Raw genomic sequence first — 21111 nt, forward strand, 5'->3', positions numbered from 1 at the left:
TTAATGGTGACCCCGCACATTTTACGTTTTTTATGAACGGCGCATGCGCCGTTCTTGAAAGAATCCCAGTGCGCATGCTCGAAATTCCGCCGCAAATCGTCATTGCTTTCGACGTGAACGTAAATTACGTCCAGCCCTATTCGCGAACGACTTACGCAAACTACGTAAAAAATTCAAATTTCGAAGCGGGAACGACGTCCATACTTAACATTGGCTGCGCCTCCAAATAACAGGAGCAACGTTACGCCGAAAAACCCTAACGTAAACGACGTAACTAAATTGCGCCGGGCGTACATACGTTTGTGAATCGGCGTATCTAGGTCATTTGCATATTCTACGCCGAAAACGACTGAAGAGCCAGCGTAAATATGCACCCTAAGATACGACGTAAGAGACTTACGCCAGACGTATCTTAGGCTAATGTCGGCATATCTTGCTTTCTGAATACAAAAAGAAGATACGCCGGCGCAGCTTTGAATTTACGCGGCGTATCTATTGATACGCCGGCGTAAATCAATGCTGAATCTAGCCCCTTGTTATTTAAAAAATAAATAAAAATCTTGCCTTTAGTGAATAGGAGTGACAGGGACCATCTCGATAGCCGGAACCATATCGTCAGATCACCGGGAACCAATTAGTTTCACTTTCTATTTACAGGAAGAACACGCCCCCCTTATACACGCCTCCCCCTAGACGTTGAATACACGTGACGTAATATCTGTATTTACCCCACCCAAGGACACGCCCCTCTCCCCGATTTCCAGGGCTCCGATTGGCTGTTTGGGTGGGAGGCCAGGCTTATGTGTTTACCGCCCTAAAGACACGCCCCTCTCCCCGATCTGATTGGCTGTTTGGCTGGGAGGTCAGACTTGTTTACAAACACAGGAATCGGGACTGTAACGGGGCTCCGCTCTCACCGACCTCCGATGTCCTGGTGGAAAAGGAAGCCGACCTACCCGGCCGCGGGGCTCCTCCTGCTGGGCGCCGTGTGCTGGGGTGAGTGGAGGTGCCGCTCTCTACCCTGTATATATATATATATATAGATCCGCCCGCAGTGACCCCGCCCCGTCCTAGATACGCCCCGCCCCCTCCGTCATAGATACACCCCGCCCCCCGTGTATAGGAAATATGTACGCATTGTTATATTATAATAATAGACCACCAATAAGCAGAGTGGGCGGGACCTGGAAGGAGACGGGAGTGTGATTGGTACAACTATAGATGGGAGGGGTCGACGATTCACGATTAATCATCAGTGGGCGGGGGTTCACGCCCCGCCCACACCGCCTTGTCATTTGTCATCTCTTCCTGACTTTATATATAACCACGCCCATCCCCGCCCTTTGTGACACTTGTTGTTTACAATTATGTAACGATCGGTATTTGTTGCTAGAAAATTAATAAGAGAACCCCAAAAAAAATGTTTATATATATATTTTTAGCAGAGACCCTAGAGAACAAAATGGCGGTCGTTGCGATAATGTCACACGGTATTTGCGCCGCGGTTTTTTCAAACACTGGGGTAGATTCAGGTAGGGGCGCGCAATCTAACGGCGGCGCAGCGTATCGTATTTACGCTACGCCGCCGCAACTTTACAGGAGCAAGTGCAGTATGCACAAAGCACTCGCTCCGTAAGTCGCGGCGGCGTAGCGTAAATGGGGCCGGCGTAAGCGCGCGTAATTTAAATGTGTAAGGGGGGGGGCGTGTTTTATTTAAATGATGGTGACCCCGCGTTATTTCCGTTTTTAGCGAACGGCGCATTGCTTTCGACGTGAACGTAAATGACGTCCAGCCCTATTCGCGAACGACTTACGCAAACGACGTCGAAAATTCAAATTTCAAGGCGGGAACGACGGCCATACTTACCATTGGCTGCGCCTCCTAATAGCAGGAGCAACGTTACGCCGAAAAAGCCTAACGTAAACGACGTAAAAAACTACCGCCGGGCGCACGTACGTTTGTGAATCGGCGTAACTAGGTAATTTGCATACTCTACGCCGAAAACAATGGAAGCGCCACCTAGCGGCCAGCGTGAGAATGCACCCTAAGATACGACGGCGTAATAGAATTACGCCAGTTGGATCTTAGGCCAATGTCGGCGTATCTTGCTTTCTGAATACAGAAAGTAGATACGCCGGCGCAACTTTGAATTTACGCGGCGTATCTATGGATACGCCGGCGTAAATCGCTCCTGAATCTACCCCAATATTTTATTTATTTTTTATTTTTTTCGATTTTTTTTTTTAATGATTTAACCACTTCAAAACCGCACGCCGTCATATGACGTCCAAAAAGGGGATCTCCCATCCCGGGTGTATTTTGTGCGGTGATATCTGAATGATGGGGGCACCTAGAGGCATCATTCAGATATCATTTTCTTCCTGGCGGCGATCCTGCGCACCGTAAGAACGATCATAGCGGCGGTTCCACCGCTTGATCGTTCTTATAGGCGGCAGGAGGGGACATCCCCCCCTCCCCTCCCGCCGCCATCCGGTGCTTCTCTGGACTCTTCCGTGCCATCAGGGGCCCGGAGAAAGGATTGCCGTCAGCCGGATGGGAGGCATAGAGATGACTGGTGACCAGATGGTCATCGGTCATCTCTATGACCGTCGGAGGCCCGGGCGCGATGTTATGACGTCATGCCCGGGTACCTGGAAGCAGGGCCGCTGATAAGCCAGTACAACTGGCCCTGTTGAAGCGGGCCCCGGGACAGCAGGGGCCCGGATGGCAACCCCCTTTAAAAAAAAAAAGCGCCCCAGATGACAACTCCCCTTTTTTTATTTATTTTTTATAAAAAATATATATATTTTTTTAATATATTTTTATTTTTTATCAAAGGGCCATTTTTTTTTATTTTTTTAGAGGTCCGGAGGTCCCCAGGGCCCCGGATGGCAACCCCCCTTTTTTTTATTTATTTTTTATAAAAAATATATATTTTTTCTAATATATATATTTTTTATTTTTTATTAAAAGGCCAATTTTTTTTTTCTTAGGGGTACGGGGGTCCCCAGGGCCCCCGGATGGCAACCCCCCTTTTTTCGTATCTATGCGCTTGATTCTTAGAATCAGTTACGCATTGATTTCTATCAGATCCGACCGGCGTAAGTCTCTTACGCCGTGGGATCGTAACTGCATATTTACGCTGGCCACTAGGGGGCGTGTACGCTGATTTACGCGTCAAAACATGTAAATCAGCTAGATACGCAAATTCACGAACGTACGCACGGCCGACGCAGTACAGTTCCGCCATTTACGTTAGGCTTTTCCCGGCGTAAAGTTACCCCTGCTATATGGTGGCGTACATGCGGCGTACCAATGTTAAGTATGGACGTCGTTCCTGCGTCGAATTTTGAATATTTTACGTCGTTTGCGTAACTTGTCCGTGAATAGGGCTGGACGTCATTTACGTTCACGTCAAAACCGATACGTCCTTGCGGCAAATTTGGAGCAATGCACACTGGGATATGTCCACGGACGGCGCATGCGCCGCTCGTGAAAAACGTCAATCACGTCGGGTCATGGTTTATTTTACATAAAACACGCCCACCTCATCACAATTTGAATTAGGCGGGCTTACGCCGGCCTATTTACGCTACGCCACCGCAACCTTCTTTTGAGAATACGGCACTTGCCTGTAAAAGTTGCGGAGGCGTAACGTAAATAGGATACATAAATAGACAAAAAAAGCCGCGCCAGGATACGTTACTCCCGCACAAAGATACGCCGATCTACGAGAATCTGGCCCTTAAAGCGTCGCCTATGGAGATTTTTAAGTAACGAAGTTTCACGCCATTCCACGAGTGTGCGCAAATACTGATTGTTACATACTTACGCCGGCCCCATTTACGCTACACCGCCGCAACTTACGGAGCAAGTGCTTTGTGAATACTGCACTTGCTCCTGTAAGTTGAGTCGGCGTAGCGTAAATAAGATACGCTGCACTGCCGTAACTAGGCGCGCAGGTACCTGAATCTGCCCCTATAACTTGTGCTAAAGTGCAGCAAGTAAACAAGACTCACAATGCATTTTTTTCAAAAATTCCAATCATATAATATGTTTTTCCACTGCCTCCCCCTCCCTCCCCGATCGTCTACCTGAAAGAGACCTCGGGCTACATTCAGATGGACGGCCTGGGGCAGCTGCTGGCAGGAATCAGTCGATGGCCGGCACCATGGCTGCTCACACGGCTCACACGGCGATAGAGCCTCCAACCGACCAGCATACAGCCGTAAGCTCCTCCACTTACTGCCTTGGAGCTCTGGCTGAACACACACAGGCCCGGATTCAGATAGCAGTTACGACGGCGTATCTCCGGATACGCCGTCGTATCTCTGAGTTGCGTTGTCGTATCTATGCGACTGATTCAGAGAATCAGTTACGCATAGATTTCCCTAAGATCCGACCGGCGTAAGTGTCTTACACCGTTGTATCTTAGGCTGCATATTTATTTAGGTGGCGCTTCCGTATATTTACGCGAGGAATATGCTAATTAGGTAGATACTCTGATTCAGAAACGTACGTCCGCCCGGCGCATTTTTTTTTTACGTCGTTTACGTTCGGCTTTTTTCGGCGTAAAGTTACCCCTGCTATATGAGGCGTAGCTAATGTTAAGTATGGACGTTGTTCCCGCGTAAAATTTTGAAAATTTTACGTCGTTTGCGTAAGTCGTTCGCGAATAGGGCTGTACGTAAGTTCCGTTCATGTCTAAAGCATTAACGATTTGCGGCGGAATTTCGAGCATGCGCACTGGGATTCTTTCACGAACGCCATTCGTTAAAAAAACGTCAAATACGTGGGGTCACCATTAATTTAAATAAAACACGCCCACATCATCCACATTTGAATTAGGCGGGCTTACGCCGGACCACAGACGTTACGCCGCCGTAACATAGGGCGCAAGTTCTTTCTGAATACGGAACTTGCGCCCTATTTTACGGCGGCGTAACGTATCTGAGATACGTTACACCCCGCCGATAAATACTCCAATGTATCTGAATCCGGGCCACTGGCTTCAGCTAATTGGCCGGGTTGTAGGCGGCCGTAGCAAAAGAACGTTGCTGCATCTATTGGTGGCATTTAAGCCGCCTCTGAATGCAGCAGACTACGTGCCCCTGCCACGTGAATAAACCCAAATACCCGTTCCTGTCTAGGACTTTTATCAGTTTTCAGCACTGTGATCGTTTGACTGACAATTACTGCAGTCATGCAACATTGTACAGTGGAACCCTCAGTTTACGAGTAACGAGCATTTTGAAAGACGAGCAACTTTTTTTTTTACATTCTGACTCGGTTTGAGAGTGTTGTCTCGCAAAACGAGCGGAATTCAAGCTAATGGGGCGTGTAGTAACGCATTTGGCCTGACGTGCGGGGGCGCCGGAGCCGTTTTCGGAAATACTCAGTTCCTGGGTGTTTCCGAGCCTTTACAAGGGTTTCCGAGGTCAGCTGAGCTGTCCCCGGGCCTTTCCGAGTGTTCCCAAGGCTCTCCGGTGCCCCAACCACCTCTGGCCCCATGCGGTATTGCATGCCATTGACAAGTCAATGCAGAACAAATAATTTTCGTTTCCATTGACTTCTATGGGAAAACTCGCTTTGATATGCAAGTACTTTGGATTACAAGCATTCCCCTGGAACGGATTATACTCGTAATCCAAGGTTCCACTGTACATAATTTTTTTTTTTTATATTATTTTTTTTGAGACCGACAGGATTTTCCTGTGGCATTTAAAGGGGCTGTAAAGACAGAAGGTGCTTTCGATGCATTAAGATAAAAAGCCTTCTGTGTGCAGCAGCCCCCCAACCCCCCCCATACTTACCTGAGCCCCATCTCTCTCCAGCGATGTTACAGGAGTGTCTCAGCTGCCCGGGACTCCCCTCCTCATTGGCTTAGACAGCATCATGGCACAATTGGCTCCCGCTGCTGTCAATCAAAGTCAGTCAGTCAATGAGGAGAGAAAGAAGAGGGGGCCGGGCTGTGGCTCCGTGTCTAAATGAACACAGGGGGCGGCGGCTCGACTCGGGTGCCCCCATAACAAGCTGCTTGCTGTGGGGGGCGCTCAACAGGAGGGAGGCGCCAGAAATACCAAAGAGGGACCTGAGAAGAGAAGGATCGGGGCTGCTCTGTGCAAATCCCTTGCAACAGAGCAGGTAAGTATAATATGTTTATTATTTTTAACTAAAAAAAAATTAGACTTTCTATTAAAAAAAAAAAAAGACTTTACAAACTGTTTAAGCACTTAAGACCCGGACCAATATGCAGGTTAAGGACCTTGCCCCTTTGTTGCGATTCGGCACTGCGTCGCTTTAACTGACAATTGCGTGGTCGTGCAACGTGGCTCCCAGACAAAATTGGCGTCCTTTTTTTTCCCCACAAATAGAGCTTTCTTTTGGTGGTATTTGATCACCTCTGCGGTTTTTATTTTTTGCGCTATAAACAAAAATAGAGCGACAATTTTGAAAAAAAATCAATATTTTTTATTTTTTGCTATAACAAATATTCCCAAAAAGATATAAAAAAAAAGTTTAGGCCGATACGTATTCTTCTACATATTTTTGGTAAAAAAAAATCGCAATAAGCGTTTATCGATTGGTTTGCACAAAATTTATAGCGTTTACAAAATAGGGGATAGTTTTATGGCATTTTTATTACTTTTTTTTTATTTTTTTTACTACTAATGGCGGCGATCAGCGATTTTTTTTTTTTCATGACTGCGACATTATGGCGGACACATCGGACAATTTTGACACATTTTTGGGACCATTATCATTTTCACAGCAAAAAATGCTATAAAAATGCACTGATTACTGTGAAAATGACAATAGCAGTGAAAGGGGTTAACCACTAGGTGGCGTTAAGGGGTTAAGTGTGCCCTAAGGGAGGGATATCTTACTGTAGGGGGGGCGTGGCTGTAGGCGTGACGTCACTGATCGTCGTTCCCTATAACAGGGAACGATTCATGTAAACTGTGCAGAGCCGTAATCTGCTCACAGCTGGCACAGTTTATCACAACATTGCTCAGGGCTGAGATAAAAAGAAACATTGTACCATTTGGTTCTAAAAATTTACATCAAAGGGATGAGCTTCGGTCTGTAAATGAGGTCAGTGTAACCACTTAAGGACCAGGCCTTTTTTTGACATTTGTTGCTTACAAGTTAAAATCTATATTTTTTGCTAGAAAATTACTTGGAACCCTCAAACATAATATATATATATATATACATACAGTGGAACCTCGGTTTAAGAGCAGCTTAGTTTGAGAGCGTTTTAATTGGCAAGCAACTTTTTTTTTTTTTTCATTCTGACTCGGTTTGCAAGACGAGCAGAATTCAAGCTAAATAGGCCTGCAGTACCTAATTTGGCCTGGGGTACAGGGGGCAACAGAAGCCGAGCAGAACCAAAAATAGGCCTGCAGTACCTCATTTGGCCTGAGGTACGGGGGGGCAACAGAAGCCGAGCAGAGCCAAAAATAGGCCTGCAGTACCTCATTTGGCCTGAGGTACGGGGGGCAACAGAAGCCGAGCAGGGCCAAAAATAGGCCTGCAGTACCTCATTTGGCCTGAGGTACGGGGGATGCAGGAGCCGAGAAAAGCCGAACATTGGCCTGCAGTACCTCATTTGGCCTGAGGGAGGGGGTGCAGGAACCCGAGAAAAGCCGGACATTGGCCTGCAGTACCTCATTTGGCCTGAGGGAGGGGGTGCAGGAACCCGAGAAAAGCCGGACATTGGCCTGCAGTACCTCATTTGGCCTGAGGTACGGGGGCGCGGGAAACTAGCCAAAGTGTCCTCTGGCCTTTTTCGGACATTTTCGGCGCTCTCTGGCCGCATTCGGTATTGCATCCCATTGAAGTCAATGCGGAACAAATTATTTTTGTTTCCATTGACTTCAATGGGGAAACACGCTTTGATATGCGAGTACTTTGGGTTACGAGCGTTCTCCTGGAACGGATTATGCTTGTAATCCAAGGTTCAAGTGTATATGTATCAGCAGAGACCCTAGAGAATAAAATGGAGATCGTTTTTTTACCGTACAATTGGCCATACATCAAGTTTTGTTTTTGTTGTTATGTTTGGTCACGTGACCGCTAATTCTCCCCCGATTCTTTTCCTCGGTCAGGGATGGGCGACGCTTTCCTCATAGCTGGACGTCGGTGAAGGAAGTGACATCATTGGACTGAGTTTTGTCAGAGCTCAAAGAAGGAGCTCCGACCCGCAGAGACTTAGAATACAGCGGCACAGCTTTCGGGGAACCGACAACGTAAGGGGGATCAGCCAATCCCCGTTGTCGGCCCGGGACAGGAAGTGAAACTTGTTATAAAGCAAGCGGCGGGTAAGCCAGGTAATTTATCAAAAATAAAGGTACACTGAGGTGAGCTGTAGCCTATTTTTTTTTTAACTTTTGCTTGGAAAGTCAATTTAATGTTTTTATCCACTGAATATATTTATAAAAAAAATAATAATAATAATTTGTATCGCTTTCTTTCATTGAAATTGCATGCAAATAATTTTGTGTGAATAGAGCAAAATTGAATATTCTGAAATTCCAATGTGTGAATGTAGAAAATACCACTTTATGGTCACTAGATGGCGCTGAGGTTCAGACTTTTTTTTCCTATTATATTTTCTGCCATCTAGTGGCCATGATTTTCCGCATCCACGCGTTCGATTTGCAGAGAACATTCGACTTTGCCCCATTTGCACAGAATGAATTTGCATGCAGTCCTGATGGACAGACAGCTATGAATTTTTGTTTTATTATTACACCTTTATGTGTTCACCAAAAACTTGTATTTCAAATGTTTTTATCTAGACTCAGGTACCATCCACATGCCTGAACTAGTGGCTTGGTGGTGGTCTCCTGTATCATCATATGGACATTTTCTGTTGATTTTAAGCTTTTTTGTGTGCATTATTACGCGCGTAGACGTGCATTTTTTTAAGTGTTTTGCAACCATTCTGGAAAAGAAGTACAGAAGGGTTAATCAGAAGAAGAATGGTTGAGATTCAAGCCGGGGTCGGTTTCAGTCTGGCAGTACAAAAGGGGCAAAGAAGTAGAATGGTCAAGGTACAAATCCGAGGTCAAAGGCAAGCAAAAATCAAGAGTAGTCAAATAGGTTTCCAGGTCACAATAAGCTCAGACATGTCACACACTAGCACAGGAACAAGGGGGGACTGAAGATAATCCAGTAATTTGGCAGTGTAACGGTCAGGGGTTAACACCGTTTACGATATTCCATTCCACCAACCCAAGAAAGCTTATCCGACACTCCAACAATCCAACAGACACGATCCATTAGAATTCCCAGAAGGACGAGACACACACAGCTCTGTCTCTGGTTCAAAAACGAATAAATGCTTTAATGGTAACTCAGCCTTGTTATATACAGTTACAAAGCATGCTACAGTAATCACAGGGACAATGAAACTCTCCACCCAAAACATCACACAATGGGTGCTTAACGAGTTCCCGCTCAATCCACATTCTTTTAGATAATGACATTCAGGTGAGTTAATTACCACTCATTACCCAGACGGTCTGGCTCTGCGACAAGTTATCCTTACCTGTTACACAAAACACATTCCTTTACTAAACATAATTGACATGCTAATTCCCTACCCCTGAAAGGTCAGACTTTCTGGCACCGAATCTAGAGGAGTTAATTACTACAGCTGACAAGTCACATTCCACATCTATTATCAATAGTATCTTCACACAAAACAATGTCATTAGCATACACATTGAAAGCTCTTAGGAGCAGACTTAATTAGCATCTCAACAGTCTATGTTACACATTAAATGAGACTCTATTGACCTGTTGTGGTAAGAATAAACCACCTGTAATGTGTCAATATATCCTGCAATACATGAATTATCATTAATGTCCCATCTCATGTAATTCATGATATCATTTCTCAGTCATCCTATGATCCTAGACCCAAGAGTCATTAGTGAAGCTGGCACAGGAGTACCCCACATCCTTCAAAAGTCTCTGGGTATCACGGGCCATTCCGTTACAGGCAGTGTCTGGGCTGGGCTTATATAGGGAAGTTTGAGGTCACTTCCTGTGCACCTCCTAGGCATTTTCCCACCTTTTTTCCATCAGGTTGAGGTCACTTCCTGTGTGCCTCCTGAGCATTTTCCTGCCTTTTTTCCATCAGGTTGAGGTCACTTCCTGTGCTCCTCCTGGGCATTTTCCCACCTTTTTTTCCATCAGGTTGAAGTCACTTCCTGTGCTCCTCCTGGGCATTTTCCCACCTTTTTTTTATCAGGTTGAGGTCTTTTCCTGTGCTCCTCCTGGGCATTTTCCTGCCTTTTTTCCATCGGGTTGAGGTCACTTTCTGTGCACCTCCTGGGTATTTTCCGGCTTTTTTCCATCGGGTTGAGGTCACTTTCTGTGTGCCTCCTGAGCATTTTCCTGCCTTTTTCCATCAGGCCTTCTGTGAAGGTGCGGGTTGGCGCACTGAGGCGTCTTTGGTGCATGCTCAGTTGGCATGGATTTTCTCTTGTGGCAACGCGCCTTTGGTGCATGCGTAGTAAGCCCTGGACTCTTACATGGACACAATAGTGATCATTTGGCCTGAGGTAGAGGGGTGCAGGAGCCGAGAAAAGTCGAACATTGGCCTGCAGTACCTCATTTGGTCTGAGGTAGGGGGGGTGCAGGACCTGAGAAAATCCGAACATTGGCCTGCAGTTCCTCAGTTGGCCTGAGGTACGGGGACGCAGGAAACGAGCCAAAGTGTCCTCGGGCCTTTTCGACCATTTGTGGTGCTCTCTGGCGCCCCCCACCTCTGGCCGCATTCGGTATTGCATCCCATTGAAGTCAATGCGGAACAAATTATTTTTATTTCCATTGACCTCAATGGGAAAACTCGCTTTGATATGCGAGTACTTTGGGTTACGAGCATACTCCTGTAACGGATTATGCTCATAATCCGAGGTTCAAGTGTATATATATATCAGCAGAGACCCTAGAGAATAAAATGGAGATCGTTTTCAATATTTTATGTCACACCGTATTTGCACAGCGGTCTTTCAAACAAAATTTTTGGGGAAAGAATACACTTCAATGAATAAAAAAAAAAAGAATTAAACCATAAAGTTAGCCCAATGTTCTCTTGTGAGAGAATCGTGATCTATATTCTAAGCAAAAAAAAAATAGTGATTGTCAATTTATCCAGAATCGTGCAGCTCTAATCAAAAAAACTTTTATTCTCTTCAATGAATGCAAGGCCCTTTGCGACTGGGAGAGGCAGAGATGAACGCCACCTCTTCTGAAAGATCTGTACTACTCTGGATGACAAGCGCCTTGAGGCGATTAAGTTCGCATTTGCTGCGCTATACAAGTTACTCACTCACTCACTCACTCACAATTTCCCCTCCTCCAATCACAGAGCCCCTTACTTTCATTGAAGAGTACAGTGGAACCTCGGATTGCGAGTAACACGGTTAACGAGCGTTTTGCAATACGAGCGCTGTATTTGGAAAAATCCTGATTCGGTTTGTGAGTGTTGTCTTGCAAAACTAGCAGGATTCAGGCCAAAAGGGTGTGCAGTACCGCGTTTGGCCTGAGGTGGGGGGGGCGCCGTTCGGAGCTGTTTGGAAATGCTCGGAAAGACTCTGAAATACTACGTTCCCGAGCCTTTCCAAGGTTTGTCGGGGTCAGCCGAGCTGTCCTCGGCCCTTTCTGGCTGTTTCCGAGGCTCTCTGGCGCCCCCCCCGCCTCTGGCCACATGTGGTGTTGCATCTCATTGAAGTCAATGCGGAACTAAATTATTTTAGTTTCCATTGACTTTAATGGGAAAACCCACTTTGATATGCGAGTGCTTTGGATTACGAGCATTCTCCTGGAACGGATTATCCTCGTAATCCAAGGTTCCACTGTACGTGAGACTTTTCACGAATGGAAGAGGTGCCAAGCAAGCGCCCCATAGTGATCACTGTTCTGTAGTAGGTGGTACAAATCTCAGCAATTTCGGAGCAGACAGGAGACTGCTGCTGCAAAAGTAAGAGGTGCAACAAATGCTGCAGCGGCCAGAGATGGGGCGAGCTATGTTGGCGCAATCGTATTTTTACCGTACAATTGGCCATACATCAAGTTTTATTTTTGTTGTTATGTGTGGTCACGTGACCGCTAATTCTCCCCCGATTCTTTTCCTCGGTCAGGGATGGGCGACGCTTTCCTCATAGCTGGACGTCGGTGAAGGAAGTGACATCATTGGACTGAGTTTTGTCAGAGCTCAAAGAAGGAGCTCCGGCCTGCAGAGACTTAGAATACAGCGGCACAGCTTTCAGGTACCGACAACGTAAGTGGGATCAGCCAATCCCTGTTGTCGGCCCGGGACAGGAAGTGAAACTTGTTATTAAGAATGCGGCGGGTAAGCCATGTAATTCATCAAAAATAAAGGTACACTGAGGTGAGCTGTAGCCTATTTTTTTTAATGTTTGCTTGGAAAGTCAATTTAATGTTTTTATCCGCTGAATATATTTATAAAAAAAAGAAAATAATAATAATTTGTATCGCTTCCTTTCATTGAAATTGCATGCAAATAATTTTGTGTGAATAGAGCAAAATTGAATATTCTGAAATTCCAATGTGTGAATGTAGAAAATACCACTTTATGGTCACTAGATGGCGCTGAGGTTCAGACTTTTTTTCCTATTATATTTTGTGCCATCTAGTGGCCATGATTTTCCGCATTCACGCCTTCAAATTGCAGAGAACATTCGCCCCATTTGCACAGAATGAATTTACATGCAGTCCCGATGGACAGACAGCTATGAATTTTTGTTTTATTATTACACCTTTATGTGTTCACCAAAAACTTGTATTTCAAATGTTTTTATCTAGACTCAGGTACCATCCACATGCCTGAACTAGTGGCTTGGTGGTGGTCTCCTGTATCATCATATGGACATTTTCTGGTGATTTTAAGCTTTTTTTGTGCATTATTACACGCGTAGACGTGCATTTTTTTAAGTGTTTTGCAACCATTCTGGCAACGAGATTCAAGCCGGGGTCGGTTTCAATCTGGCAGTACAAAAGGGGCAAAGAAGTAGAATGGTCAAGGTACAAATCCGAGGTCAAAGGCAAGCAAAAATCAAGAGTAGTCAAATAGGTTTCCAGGTCACAATAAGTTCAGACATGTCACACACTAGCACAGGAACAAGGGGGGACTAAAGATAATCCAGTAATTTGGCAGTGTAACGGGAGCTTTTGTAAACTCAAGATTGGACTATGCAAATGCCCTTTACCTCGGACTCCCCAAGTACCAAATCGCTCGTCTACAAGTCATTCAAAATACGGCCGCTAGACTTGTGACTGGGATAAAACCCTGGGAATCAATCTCACCTTCACTGAGAACCCTTCACTGGTTACCAGTAAAAGACAGAATCACTTTTAAAGCACTCTGTCTAACGCACAGATGTATCTATGGGAACGCTCCCCATTATGTATGCGAAAAAATAAAAGCTCATAATCCCAATCGCGTTCTGCGATCCACCAATCAAATCTTCTTCAGATACCGAAAGCCAGCTACAAGTCCAAAGGAGAAAGGAGATTCGCGGTCCAAGGACCCAGACTATGGAACGCTTTACCAACCAGCATTCGGTTGGAGGAGAACCACTTGACGTTCAGGAGAAAGATCAAGACTCATCTCTTTTGATACCGAAGGAGACAGGAACAACAAGCGCCCAGAGGCGATTAAGTTCGCATGTGTTGCGCTATATAAGTTTTCATTCATTCATTCATGCAGTTGGTATTCAGATGGGAAGCAATGTGACATTGTAGGACACCATTGTCTCTTCTGGCTGTAAGGTTTTCTTCTCCACTTTTCCCATGTACATTTTAGCTGCAGTAGGAGACAATAGTGTTCCCATAGTACAGCCATGATCCTGGTGCCAGACTGTAGAAATTATCCTTGTACATTTGGCCTGTCTTGAGCTCTGTTCAGCTATCAAGGGCCATATCTAGTTTCAGATATTTCCTTTCATCTGAATAGCCTCTGCAGTATGTATACTGGTGAAAAGGGCCGCGACATCAAAGGACACAATTGTAAGTAAGGCCTTGCTCTCCACTTCCCCATGTACAGACTAGCTAGAGTGGGACACAATTGCGATCCCATAGCATAGCAATGTACCTGTTTGTAAACCTTACCTTTGTACATAAAGTAGGTGGTTTCAAGGTAGAGGTCCAACAAGGAATATACTTGGTCTATTCGCTTGTCAGGTGTCATATCAAGTTAAGATATTTCCTTACATCCCAATGGCCTCCACAGTCGGTATACAGGTGAAAAGTGATGTGACATCATAGGACCCCACATCGTCTCTTCTGCCTGTAAGGCTTTCAAGGGTCTTATCTAGTTTCAGATGTTTCCCCCCTCAATAGTCTCTGTGGTTGGTATACAAATGTGTAAAATGATTTGTCACCATAGAACACCATGGTGTCTTCTGGCTGTAGGCCTTCTTCTCCACTTCCTCCATGTACACTTTCGCTACGGGTGTGGCAATGGATCATTCCTTAAAACAGCCATGTTCCTGTCTGTAGAAGGTATCCTTGTATGTGAAGTAGATTGTGTTGAGGCAAAGGTCCAACTTGGAACATTCTTGGTCTGGCTTGAATTCTGTTCATCTGTCATGTGTCTTCTCTGATTTCAGGTGTCTCTTCTGTGTAGGCCTTCTTCTCCACTTATTCCATGTACTGATTAGCTTTGGGTGGGTCTCTTAGCACAGCCATGTCTGTAGATGATATCCTTATTAGGTTAGCTACTGTAGTAGACAATGGTGATCCCATAGCTCCTTTATTCCACTATCTGTAGAAGTTATCATTGTACATGACGTAGGTGGTGTTGAGACAAATGTTCAACAAGGAACATACTTGGTCTGGCATGATGTCTATTTATCTGTCTTTCGTCTTCTCTGGTTTCAGATGTTTTCTTACCTCCTCGACAGCCTCTGCAGTCTGCATACAGGTTAAAAGTAATGTGACCATTGGCCTTTGTGACTAAACACCATTGTCTCTTTTGTCTGTAAGGCTTTCCTCTCCATTTTCCTACTTGTACACGTTAGCTATAGTCAGGGACAATGGTGGTCCCATAACACATCTATGTCTGTAGACATTATTCTTGTACATAAAGTAGGTGGTTTCAAGGTAGAGGTCCAACAAGGAACATACCCCGTCTAGCTTGAGTTCTATTCATCTGTCAGAGGGTCGTTTCTGGTTTCAGATTTTCTTACATCCTCAATATCCTTCACAGTTGGTATACAGGTGATGTGACATCATAGAGCACCATTGTCTCTTCCACCTGTAAGGTTTTGCTCTCTACTTCCTTAATGTACAATTTATCTATAATGGGATACAATGGTGATCACGTAGCCTATCCAAGTTCCTGTCTACAGAAGTTATCCTTGTACATGAAGTAGGTGGTGTTGAGGCAAAGGTCCAACAAGGAACATACTTGGTCTGGCTTGAGTTCTGTTTGGCTTGAGTTCTGTTCATCTGCCATGAGTCTTCTCTGGTTTCAGATGTTTTCTTATATCCTCAATAGCCTCAGCAGCTGGTTTACAGTTGAAAGGTGATGTGACATCATAGGACACCATTGTCTCTTCTGCCTGTGAGGCTTTCAATGGTCTTCTCTAGTTTCAGATGCTTCCTTGCATCCCTAATAGCCTCTGAAGTTGGTATACAATTGAAAAATGATTTGACATCATAGAACACCATTGTCTGTTCTGGCTGTAGGCCTTCTTCTCCACTTCCTTTGTGTACAGGTTAGCTACGGGGTGTGCCAATGGGCAATCAATTAACACAGCAATGTTCCTGTCTGTAGAAGATATTCTTGTATTTGAAGCAGGTGGTGTTGGGAAAAAGGTCCAACAAGGAACATACTTGGTCTGGCTTGAGTTCTGTTCATCTGTCATGGGTCTTCTCTGGTTTCAGATTTTCTTACATCTTCAATATCCTTTGCAGTGGAATACAGGTGAGAAGTGATGTGGCATTGTAGGACGCCATTGTCTCTTCTGCCTAATGTCTCCATTTTCCTCCATGTACAGGTTAGCTGCAGCGGGAGACAATGGTGATCCCATAGTACAGCCGAGTACCTGTTTGTAGATGTTATCCTTGTACACGAAGTAGGTGGTGTGAAGGCAAAGGTCCTGCAAAGAACATACTTGGTCTTGCTTGAGTTCTGTTCAGCTATCAATCTGGTTCCATGTTTCCTTAAAGTGATTGTAAAGGCAGAAGGTGCATTCTATGCATTAAGATAAAAAGTCTTCTGTGTGCAGCAGCCCCCCAACCCCCCTAATGCTTACCTGAGCCCCATCTCTTCCAGCGATGTCCATGAGTCCCTTGACCATCCACAGCACCGGCACCATTGGCTCCCGCTGCTGTCAATCAAAGTTAGTTAGTCAATCAGGAGAGAGAGGGGGTGGGCCGAACCATAGCTCTGTGTCTGAATGGACACATGGAACTGCAGCTCGGCTCGACTGCTCCCATAACAAGCTGCTTGCTGTGGGGGCACTAGACAGGAGGAAGGGGCCACGAGCAGGAAAGAGGGACCCCGAGAAGAGGAGGATCAGGGCCACTCTGTGCAAAACTACTGCGCAGAACAGGTAAGTATAACATGTTTATTATTTAAAAAGAAACAAAGCTTTACAATCACTTCAAGTTCTCAGTAGCCTCTGCAGTCGGTATACCGGTAAAAAGTTATTAAACATCATAGGACACCATTGTCTCTTCTAGCCGTACCAAGGTGGTTCTCAAACCCTCACACCTCCCATCATGTTCTTGGACTACTAACATCTGCCTAGACACAACTTCCTCAAGATTATAGAACAAATCCAGTTAAAGCGGACTTCCACCCAAAAGTGGAACTTCTGCTTAATCCACTCCTCGCCCCCTTACATGCCACATTTGGCATGTATTTTTTTGGGGGGGGGAGTGGGGGCTCCAGTAGGAGTGGGACTTCCTGTACCACTTCCTCCTTCCTTCCAGGGACCGCTTAGGCGACTCGTCATATTGGCTAACGCTGCCCCTCCCTGATTTTTTTCTTTATCTCTACACAGGTGAGATCCAAGTGACCTCCATTGCCTATGACACTGCACATCTTCCATGTTCGTTTCATTTTATACAAGGATTGGAACACCTACTCGTTGTCTGGGAGATGGAAAAAGATGGAAAAAGCATGCAGGTCTACAAGTCTGTGAATGGTCAGAAAGACCTTTCCAATCAGGATTCTCAATTCAGAGGACGCACAGTTTTTTCAGGAGACATCTCACAGGGGAAGCTGGACCTGACCCTGGTGGGAGTCACCCGGAACGATGACGCAATTTATTACTGCCGAGCTGCCAATAAAATAAATCATGGAGACAATGTGGTGGTATTATCGGTCATCGGTAAGTTCTTTCTCTGTACGTTTTGTGATATTAGATTTGCCCAAAAATATTGAGATCTTCCAGGTATGGCCATTGTGCCAGGCGGGACATCACACTCATGACTGTTCTGGTTTCCTTATTCACTAATTCTCTTTCTTTTTCTCCATCTTTCTCTTCCTAATTCCCTTTCTCTTCCCTAATTCTCTTTCTCCTTCTCTTCCCTAATTCTCGTTCTCTTTCCTAATTCTCTTTCTTTTCCCTAATTCTCTTTCTCCTTCTCTTCCCTAATTCTCGTTCTCTTTCCCAATTCTCTTTCTTTTCCTCTTTCTCTTTCCTAATTCTCTTCATCTTTCACTTTCTCTATCTAATTCCCTTTCTCTTTCTCTTCCTCTTCCCTAATTCTCTTCCTCTCTTTCTCTTCCCTAATTCTCTTCCTCTCTTTCTCTTCCCTAATTCTCTTCCTCTCTTTCTCTTCCCTAATTCTCGTTCTCTTTTCTTAATTCTCTTGCTATTCCTATTCCCTAATTATTTTTCTCATTCTCTTTCTATTCCTATTCCCTCATTCTTTTTCTCTTTCCTAATTCTCTTGATTTTTCTCTTTCTCTTCTTGACTAATTCTCTTCCTCTCTTTCTCTTCCCTTATTCCCGTTCTCTTTCCTAATTCTCTTTCTCTTCCTCTTCTCTAATTCTTTTCCTCTTTCTCTTTCCTAATTCTCTTCATCTTTCTTTCTCTTCCCTAACTCTATTCCTCTTCCATAATTCTTGTTCTCTTTCCTAATTCCCTTCCTCTTCCATAATTCTTGTTCTCTTTCCTAATTCTCTTCCTCTTCCCTAATTCTTGTTCTCTTTCCTAATTCTCTTCCTCTTCCCTAATTCTTGTTCTCTTTCCTAATTCTCTTTCACTTCATCTTCCCTAATTCTTGTTCTCTTTCCTAATTTTCTTCCTCTTCCTCTTCCCTAATTCTTGTTCTCTTTCCTCTTCCCTAATTCTTGTTCTCTTTCCTAATTCTCTTCATCTTTCTCTTTCCTAATTCTCTTCGTCTTTCTCTTTCTCTTTCCTAATTCTCTTCGTCTTTCTCTTTCTCTTTCCTAATTCTCTTTCTCTTTCCTAATTCCTAATCGTCTTTCTCTTTCTCTTCCCTAATTCTCTTTCTCTTCCCTAATTCTCTTTCTCTTTCCTAATTCTCTTTCTCTTTCCTAATTATTTTCCTCTCCCCTAACTATTTCCCTCTTCCTCTTCCCTGATTCTCTTTCTCTTGCCTAATCCTCTTTTTCTTTATCTTTCTCTCTTCCTAATTCTCTTTCTCTTTCCTAATTCTCTTTCTCTTTCCTAATTCTCGTTCTCTTTCCTAATTCTCGTTTTCTTTCCTAATTCTCGTTCTCTTCCTCTTTCTTTTTCCTAATTCTCTTCATCTTTCACTTTCTCTTCCTAATTCCCTTTCTCTTCCTCTTCCCTAATTCTCTTCCTCTCTTTCTCTTCCCTAATTCTCTTCCTCTCTTCCTCTTCCCTAATTCTCTTCCTCTCTTTCTCTTCCCTAATTCTCCTTCTTTTTCCTAATTCTCTTGCTATTCCTATTCCCTAATTCTTTTTCTCTTTCTCTTTCCTAATTCTCTTGATTTTTCTCTTTCTCTTCTTGACTAAGGCCCCATACACACGAGAGAATTTATCCACGGATACGGTCCAGCGGACCGTTTCCACGGATAAATCCTCTCAAAGATTTCCGCAGATTTCTATGCGATGGAGTGTACTCACCATCGCATTGAAATCCGCGCGGAAATCCTCTGGCGATGACGTGTCGCGCCGTCGCCGCGATTATGACGCGGCGACGGGCGCGACGCTGTCATATAAGGAATTCCACGCATGCGTTGAATCATTGCGACGCATGCGGGGGATCCCTTGGGACGGATGGATTCGGTGAGTCTGTACAGACCAGCGGATCCATCCGTTGGGATGGATTCCAGCAGATGGATTTGTTCTGCATGTCAGCGAATATCCGATCTGCTGGAATCCATCCCAGGGGAGATATATCCGCGGATAAAGATCCGCTGGCGTGTACACACCATAGGATCTATCCGCTCAAACCCATTTGCTGGGATTTATCTGCGGATGGATTCTATGGTGTGTATGGGACCTGATTCTCTTCCTCTTCCCTTAGGCCCCATACACACCATAGAATCCATCCGCAGATAAATCCCAGCAAATGGGTTTGAGCGGATAGATCCTATGGTGTGTACACTCCAGCGGATCTGTTTCCGCGGATATTTCTCCCCTGGGATGGATTCCAGCAGATCGGATATTCGCTGACATGCAGAACAAATCCATCTGCTGGAATCCATCCCAACGGATGGATCCGCTGGTCTGTACAGACTCACCGAATCCATCCGTCCGAAGGGATCCCCCGCATGCGTCGCAATGATTCAACGCATGCGTGGAATTCCTTATATGACAGCGTCACGCACGTCGCCGCGTCATAATCGCGGCGACGGCGCGACACGTCATCGCCAGAGGATTTCGGCGCGGATTTCAATGCGATGGTGAGTACACTCCATCGCATTAAAATCTGCTGAAATCCTCAAGAGGATTTATCCGCGGAAACGGTCCGCTGGACCGTATCCGCGGATAAATACTCCCGTGTGTATGGGGCCTTATTCTCGTTCTCTTTCCTAATTCTCTTTCTCTTCCTCTTCTCTAAATTATTTTCCTCTTTCTCTTTCCTAATTCTCTTCATCTTTCTTTCTCTTCCCTAATTCCCTTCCTCTTCCCTAATTCTCGTTCTCTTTCCTAATTCTCTTCCTCTTCCCTAATTCTTGTTCTCTTTCCTAATTCTCTTCCTCTTCCCTAATTCTTGTTCTCTTTCCTAATTCTCTTTCACTTCATCTTCCCTAATTCTTGTTCTCTTTCCTAATTCTCTTCCTCTTCCCTAATTCTTGTTCTCTTTCCTAATTCTCTTCATCTTTCTCTTTCCTAATTCTCTTCGTCTTTCTCTTTCATAATTCTCTTTCTCTTCCCTAATTCTCTTTCTCTTTCCTAATTCTTTTCCTCTTCCCTAACTATTTTCCTCTTCCTCTTCCCTGATTCTCTTTCTCTTGCCTAATCCTCTTTTTGTTTATCTTTCTCTCTTCCTAATTCTCTTTCTCTTTCCTAATTCTCTTTCTCTTTCCTAATTCTCTTTCTCTTTCCTAATTCTCGTTCTCTTCCCTAATTCTCAATTTTTTCCTCTTTCTCTTTCCTAATTCTCTTCATTTTTCTCTTTCTCTTTCCTAATTCTCTTCGTCTTCCCTAATTATTTTCCTCTTCCTCTTCCCTAATTATTTTCCTCTTCCTCTTCCCTAATTCTCTTTCTCTTACCTAATTCTCTTTCTCTTACCTAATTCTCTTTCTCTTTACTAATTCTCTTTCTCTTCCCTAATTCTCTTTTTTGCTGCGTACACACGGTCGGAATTTCCAACAGAAAAAGTCCAATGGGAGCTTTCCATCGGATATTCCGACCGTGTGTATGCCCCATCGGACTTTTTCTGTCGGAAATGTCAGGTTCTCTATTTTTCCATCGGAAATTCCGATGGAGGTTTGTTTGTTGAAAAGTCCAACCGTGTGTATGCGGCATTTCTTTTTCTCTCCCTTAATTCTCTTCCTTAATTCTCTTCCTCTTTTTCCTCTTTCTATTTCTCATGCTCTTCCTCTTCCCTTAATTCTCTTCCTCTTCCTCTCTCTTTCTCTTTCTCTGTCTCTTCTTCCCCTTTTTTCTCTTT

General features: G+C 44.6%; 1 protein-coding gene across 2 annotated transcripts in view; it reads left to right on the top strand.

Moving 5' to 3' along the window:
- Nucleotides 1–845: 845 nt before the first annotated feature.
- The window catches only part of LOC120921655, a 62395-nt gene continuing 42129 nt past the window's right edge, over nucleotides 846–21111 (top strand). The window contains exons 1-3 of one of the 2 annotated variants that reach the window (XM_040334169.1): nucleotides 911–996; nucleotides 8113–8334; nucleotides 17053–17382. In XM_040334169.1, the coding sequence (XP_040190103.1) occupies nucleotides 17151–17382 (232 nt within the window). In that variant the 5' untranslated portion in view covers nucleotides 911–996; nucleotides 8113–8334; nucleotides 17053–17150. Of the gene's footprint in view, nucleotides 997–8112; nucleotides 8335–17052; nucleotides 17383–21111 lie in introns of both variants that reach the window. The other variant, XM_040334168.1, reaches the window with a different exon arrangement.

Source organism: Rana temporaria, assembly GCF_905171775.1.
Source record: "Rana temporaria chromosome 2 unlocalized genomic scaffold, aRanTem1.1 chr2l, whole genome shotgun sequence".
NCBI lineage: Eukaryota > Metazoa > Chordata > Amphibia > Anura > Ranidae > Rana > Rana temporaria.